Below are 6,982 nucleotides of genomic sequence, written 5' to 3'. Positions count from 1 at the left end.
TTGAGGAATAATTCATTGTTACGCTTAATAATCCCTGTAGGGAGATATTATAATTAATTTTATCAGGTCTTATTGAAAGACATTTATATCCTTTCCCAAGTTTTATATTAAAAACAACACTACCAAGAACATCTTGTATACTTTTTAAAAATGTGCAATGATCTCTTTGAATAAATATCAGAAGAAATTATTTCTGTTAAGTCACAGGGTGTGCACTGACATTTTGATACATGTTGGTAAGGTACCAACGTGGGCAAACATTGAATGACACAGGAAGTATCAACAGAAGATGGAAGGAATACACAGAGCCACTGAGGAATCGGTCAACATTCAGTCACTTTAGGAGATAGCATATGAACCAGAACAAATGGTACTGACGGAAGAAGTACAAGCTGCAGTGAAGGCACTGGTGAAAAACAGGACTCCAGGAATTGATGGAACACAATTGAGATGTTTCAACAAACAGCTGCAACCCTAGAAGTCCTCATTCATCTTTGCCAACAAATTTGGAAGACCTGACCAACTGACTGGAAGAAATCTGTATTTGTGCCCATTCCAAAGAAAGGTGATCCAATGAAATGTGGAAATTATTGAACAATATCACACATAAGTAAAATTATGTTGTTGTTGTTGTTATGTGCCGTCGAGTCAGCCCTGACTCATAGCGACCCCTCCTTGGGTTTCCGAGGCAGTATCACTACGGAAGTAGGATTGCCCAACCTTCCTTCCGAGGAGTGGCTGGTGGGTTTGAACCGCCAGCCTTCTGGTTAGCAGTCAAGTGCCTTAGCCACTATGCTACCAGAGCTCCCACTGAAGATAATTCAAAAACACTTGTAGCAATACACTGACAGGGAACTGCCAGAAATTAAAGCTAGATTCACAAGAGGGCATGGAACAAGGGATATCATTACTAATGTCAGATAGGTCTTGGCTGAAAGCAAAGAATATCAGAAAGATATTTACCTGTGTTGTATTGACTATGCAATGGCATTTGATTGTGTGGCTCATAACGAATGATGAGGAGTAAAGTACCCCTGGGAGCTCTGGTGGCGTAGTGCCTAAGGCATTTGACTGCTAACCAGAAGGCTGGTTGTTCAAACCCACCAGCCACTCCTTGGAAGGAAGATAGGGCAATCTACTTTCATAGAGATTCTGCCTCAGAAACCCAAGGAGGGGTCACTATGAGTCAGAAAAGACTGGACGGCAGTGAGGGAAAGCACATCTGACTCAAGCCATGGTGCTTTCAATTGTCTCATATACACAGGAAAGCTGGACAATGAATAAGGAATATCAAAGAAGAATTGAGGTAACTGAGTTATGGCGTTGGTGAAGAATGCTGAATGTACCATAGACTGCCTGAGAATGAACAAATCTGTCTTGGGAGAAGTATAGCCAGAATGCTCCTTAGAAGTGAGGATGGCAGTCCCTGAGAAGGCCATCATGCTTGGTAAAGAAGAGAGTCAGCAGAAAAGGGGAAGACCCTCAATGAGATTGACTGAAACTGTGGCTGCAACAATGGGATTAAACACAGCAGGGACTGTGAGGATGGCGCGGGACCCGACAGTGTTTTGTTCTGTTGCACACAGAGTCTCTATGAATCAAAACTGTCTCAATGGCACCTAACAACAACAACCCTCCCAAAAGATGGTCCTAATTTTCGCCCATTGAGGTAAACATTCATCAAGACAGAGTTTATCAATTTTTGTTAATCTGATAGCCAAAATTACCCATTAATTAAAGTTTTTTGTTGTTGTTCTTTCTTTTATATATGCTTATTGTCTGTCTGCATGTCTATGAGGATAGTAGATATATTCACGCACACACATATATATTGTTAGTTTTAAAGAACAGACCTATTTCTATACAAAGAAGTTCATCCCAGGGTTATGTATAATAAGAAAAAAATTGAAATAATAAAATGAGGAATTAAGACACTAATTAAAGTTTAGACACGATAGAGTATTTTGTAGCCACACCAAAAAAAGAATATTCTAGATGGGTATTTAACTATACAGGGAAAAGATTATTCTATAAATTCTGAGGAAAAATCAGAATGCAAAATACTTTACAGAATAATCCCAATTGTGTTAAAATATATATACTTAAAAGAAAAAGGCTGGAGGAAAACTCAAAAAGACTAACGTGAAACACAAGAAGTTGTTAATGCTAGTTTTCTCTGTGAGGTGAGATTTTAGACTATTTAAATTTTCCTCTTACAGTTTGCAGACACTGAATTTTGTAACAGCACGGGACTAACATTTAACAGTTGGTTGATTGCTTATTATTCTCAATGTTTACTGTCACCCTCAGTCACTTAACACCATCACTGATGATTTGTTTCAGCAAACTGAATGGATATATGCTTTGGTTTATTTGTAATATTAAGAAGCTCTCATGGTGCAATGGTTAAGTGTTTGGCTGTAACTTAAAGGTTAGTGGTTCGAGCCCACCCAGTTGCTCAGCTGGAGAAAGACCTGGTGATCTACTTCTGTGAAGACTGTTGTTGTTAGGTGCCGTGGAGTTGGCTCAGACTCATAGTGATTCTACGTACAAGAGAACGAAACACTGTCCAGTCCCGCACCACCCTCACAATATTACTATGCTTGAGCCCATTGTTGCAGTCGCTGTGTGAACCTGTCTCACTGAAGGTCTCCTTTTTCACTGACCCTCTACTTTACCAAACATGATATCCTCCACTTGTCTGTCAGTTTGTTTTACTGTGATGTTTGCGTGTTGCTGTGAGGCTGGAAGCAATGCCACTGGTATTTCAAACACCAGCAAGGTCACCCACGGTGGACAGGCTTCAGGGGAGCTTCCAGACTAAGACAGACTGGGAAGAAGGATGGGGCCATCCACTTCTGAAAAACTGGCCACTGAAAACCTTATGAATAGCAGTGAAACACTATTTCCAGTATATTACTGGAAAACTGTAAAGATTACAGCCTAGAGAACGCTGTGGGGCAGTTCTACTCTGTCTTAGGCCTGAGACCACTTCAGGGTCTTCTTGCTGCCTGTCTCCTACTAAATGAGCACCAAGCAGACATTCTTAGCATTTAGGTGGTCACAGAAGGCCTGGGAGAAGATGAGGTCACCAAGGAAACCTGCAGAGGAGAAAGGTCCTGAGAACAAACCCCGAGCAACAGAGATGGGGACATCTTCCACAGTTTGGACTGGATGGAGAACAGGCAGCATGGGAGATCTTCACAGTGCTGGTAACCTTGGAGTTGAATCTCAGAGGATGAGAAGGAGTTTGCGAGGTGGAAAAGATGGAGGATGGGTGTCTTGGGCAGAGGGAAGAGCATCTGCAAAAGCATATAAATGCAAGAGACAATACATTCAATGGGGGAAAACAGCATGTAATTTCAGTATGGCTAAAGTGCAGGGCATGTGTGTATGTCTGTGTGTTCATGTGTGTGAGTGGATCTGTGTGTGTCTATATATGGATCTCCAAACCAACTAAGATGCTCTGGTTTGCCTCAACCAGAAGAGAGAGAGAGGAAAAAAAAAAAAATCAGAAACCAGGTGTGGAGGGACCACACGATGAAACCGACTATTGGGCGAAATTCTGGACATTAGCAACTTGTCACCAAGGTTCATGTCGTAGATTCCTTTCAGTAGCCAGGAGGTCCCTGTGCCCATCCTTCAAAGACTTGGGGGTGTGCAAAAGGTAGGGTTCATGCCCCATGAAAACGGAGGGTTCATGGGATGCCTGTGAAGACTGGCACGTGTCTGTGTGTACTTATGTGAGTGGATACACACAGAAGGCCATGGTAATGGGCGAGAGGTTGGGGAGGATCACTACAGACCACATACATATCCCTTTTAAAAGGTTTAGAACATTGTGAAAGAGTGTGGGCACAGAGAGAGGATATCCTTGAAGGCCAGCTAATCAGTGTAAACTTTATTTCCCTGGAAGGCATGGGGAGCCTGACTTTGTTTTCAGGAGAGGAATGGTAACAGCACAGTTGGACTTTAGGAAGATTCTTGGAACTAAATGGTTTGAAGATGGAAGGGTTAGAACAGGGCATCAGTTTGTGCACTATTATAACAGTCGAGGTGAGGGGTAATGACCATTAGTGGTAACTACAGGGTGATGGTGGATTTGGGGTACACAGATATGGGTAACATCAGACAGTACACTGGGATATCTGAGAAAAGTCCACGTTGAACAGTTAAGCCAACAGTTCAAAACCTTCCTTCCTCCATCCATTCTACTCTGTGCCAGGCCTGTGCTCAGGCCTAATGGAATCCAGACAAATAACCAGACTGTAACAACCTAGTGTGGCAAGGTCCAGAAGTCAGCAACTGTGGAAGCAGGGAGGTGGGGGGAAGTCGAAGCACCTGAGCCAGTCTGCGTGACTTCCTGTAGGAGGAAGCTGAGAATTCAAGTCAAAGGAAGGGGGCCCCAAAGAGCCAGGGCAAGGCACTGTGTGGGCTGCTGCTCATTCCCCCCAAGTTGGATCCACTCATAGCAACACCCCTTGGGGGTTGGGTTTCCAAGGCAGTATTACTACAGCAGTAGATTGCTCGACCTTCCTTCTGAGTGGCTGGTGGGTTTGAATGACTGGCCTTCTGGTTAGCAGTCAAATGCTTTAGGCACTAAGCCACCAGAGCTCCTATGTGGCCTGCTAGGAATCCCCAGAAGTATATGATATGGTTTCTGGCAGGTTGAGGGCAGGGGACAGTCAAGTAAACAAGGCATCACCTTTTGACTCAGAAATGTGGTTACATCATCCATATGTGTTGTTAAATCTGTCTTTAGTCAAAAGAGCAAGGTCACCTCAGTGTAAACTTACTCTTAAGGCTGAGTTGTCTGGGATGCCTATGAAGACTGGCAAAGTGGGGGATGAACCCTCCCTTTTGCACATCCCCAAGTCTTTGAAGGATGGGCACAGGGACCTCCTGGCTACTGAAAGGAATCTAGGACATCAACCTTGGTGACAAGTTGCTAATGTCCGGAGTTTCGCCCAGCAGTCGCTTTCATCGTGTGATCTCTCCAGGCCTGGTTTCTGATTTTTTTTTCCTCCCGTTTGAGGCAAACCAGGGCGTCTTAGTTGATTTGGAGATCCAAGCTGGGCATAGACAGGGAAATAAGGGGTGGGGGTGGGGGACTAGCGCTAGCTCCGGGTGTTAAAAGAAAAAGGAAAGCGAAAATTGAAACGCGCACGTGGGTCTAGGGCAGACACTTTGTGAACCGCGGGGGGGAGCACCTGGGTTGGAGGGGGAGTGTAGCCAAACCAACCCACCACCCTCCCGTCTGATGTCAAAGCTAAACGCCCCAGCAGCAGGGACAGAAGCTGGAGGGCAGCGTCCGCATCTCCAAGCTTCTGTGTGTCCCCCAACTCCCAGGCCCCAGCTCCCCACTTCCTGCAACCTAGGTCATGGTCGACGGGGAGGTGGGGGGCGGTGTGTGGGTAAGGGGGCGGGGCCGCGTGCGGTGAAGAAATTTAAAAAAATAAGCGGGGGGGAGAGTTCATTAGCATCCTCCGATCCAATTGGCTCTCCGCCTGCCCTGCTTTGCATACGCCCGCCCCTGCCCGGCGTTTGCAGAGGCTAGTCCAGGTTTGCAGCCGCCGCCGCCGCCGCCGCTGCTGCTCCTGAGTGCGGGGCGGGCGGGCACCACGGGAGCCGCGGCTGCGAGCTGGGAGCCAGGAATTGGGAGCCAGCTGCTCGCGGAGCTGCGGCGGCGGCAGCGTCTGCGGCGGTCTCCGACTCGCGACCAGTGTGGCCCGCTGGCCCCGCAGCTTCTGCGCCCAGCCAAGCCCAGGGAGGAGTGGGTCAGACACTTTTTATTTTGGAGGAAGGGGGCGAGTCCCGGCGTGAGCTTCGCATCCGGCCTGGCTTGCTCCTCTGAGCGCCCCCACTCCGGCCTGGGCTCTGAAAGATGACTGTGGAGTCAGCCCTGTGTGCCCGCACCGCAGCGGCGGCGGCGGCAGCTCGGGGAGGCAACCGAAAGTAGTAGCACTTGGTCGTAGCAGCTGGTGGAAAAGTGAGCCGAGGCATCGCGGACTCGGCTCTCACCGCGCCCCCCGGCACCGCCTGCTCCTCGCTGCTCCTTCTCTTCGGCTCCCCGGCGGCCACAGCATGAAGTGGCGCAGCGATGGCCAGGAGAGGTAAGAAGCCCGTGGTTCGAACGCTGGAGGATCTGACGCTGGACTCGGGTTATGGTGGCGCGGCAGACTCGGTGCGCTCCTCCAACTTGTCCCTGTGCTGTTCCGACTCTCACCCGGCGTCCCCGTATGGCGGGAGCTGCTGGCCGCCTCTAGCTGACTCCATGCACAGCCGGCACAACAGCTTTGACACCGTCAACACTGCCCTGGTGGAAGACTCCGAGGGGCTGGACTGCGCCGGCCAGCACTGCTCGCGGCTGCTGCCGGACCTCGACGAGGTCCCCTGGACCCTCCAGGAGCTGGAGGCGCTGCTGCTGCGCTCGCGGGAGTCGCGGGCGGGCCCGGGGGCCCCCGGCGGCCTGCCCAAGGACGCGCTGGCCAAGCTGTCGACGCTCGTGAGCCGAGCGCTGGTGCGCATCGCCAAGGAGGCGCAGCGCCTGAGCCTGCGCTTCGCCAAGTGCACCAAGTACGAGATCCAGAGTGCCATGGAGATCGTGCTGTCCTGGAGCCTGGCGGCGCATTGCACGGCGGCCGCGCTGGCCGCGCTGTCGCTCTACAACATGAGCAGCGCTGGCGGCGACCGCCTGGGCCGCGGCAAGTCGGCGCGATGCGGCCTCACCTTCTCCGTGGGCCGCGTGTACCGCTGGATGGTGGACAGCCGCGTGGCGTTGCGCATCCACGAACACGCCGCCATCTACCTGACTGCCTGCATGGAGAGCCTTTTCCGGGACATCTACGGGCGAGTCGTGGCCTCCGGACTGCCCCGGAGCTGTAGCGGCCCCAGCTCAGGCCCGGGTTCCAGCTCAGGCCCGGGCTCGGGCCCCGGCGCGGCCCCCGCGGCGGACAAGGAGCGGGAGGCGCCCGGAGGGGGA

General features: G+C 50.1%; 1 protein-coding gene across 1 annotated transcript in view; it reads left to right on the top strand.

Moving 5' to 3' along the window:
- The first annotated feature begins 6,100 nt into the window (after positions 1-6,100).
- BTBD11 (BTB domain containing 11) overlaps positions 6,101-6,982 on the top strand; it is a 438,517-nt gene continuing 437,635 nt past the window's right edge. The window contains exon 1 of the mRNA XM_042781971.1: positions 6,101-6,982. This exon is cut by the window's right edge and continues 304 nt beyond it. Coding sequence (XP_042637905.1) covers positions 6,101-6,982 — 882 coding nt within the window.

This window comes from Orycteropus afer, unplaced genomic scaffold (assembly GCF_000298275.1).
Source record: "Orycteropus afer afer isolate SDZICR_OR568_19922 unplaced genomic scaffold, OryAfe1.0 scaffold00209, whole genome shotgun sequence".
Taxonomy (NCBI): domain Eukaryota; kingdom Metazoa; phylum Chordata; class Mammalia; order Tubulidentata; family Orycteropodidae; genus Orycteropus; species Orycteropus afer.
This window is presented reverse-complemented; position numbering and strand designations above follow the sequence as displayed.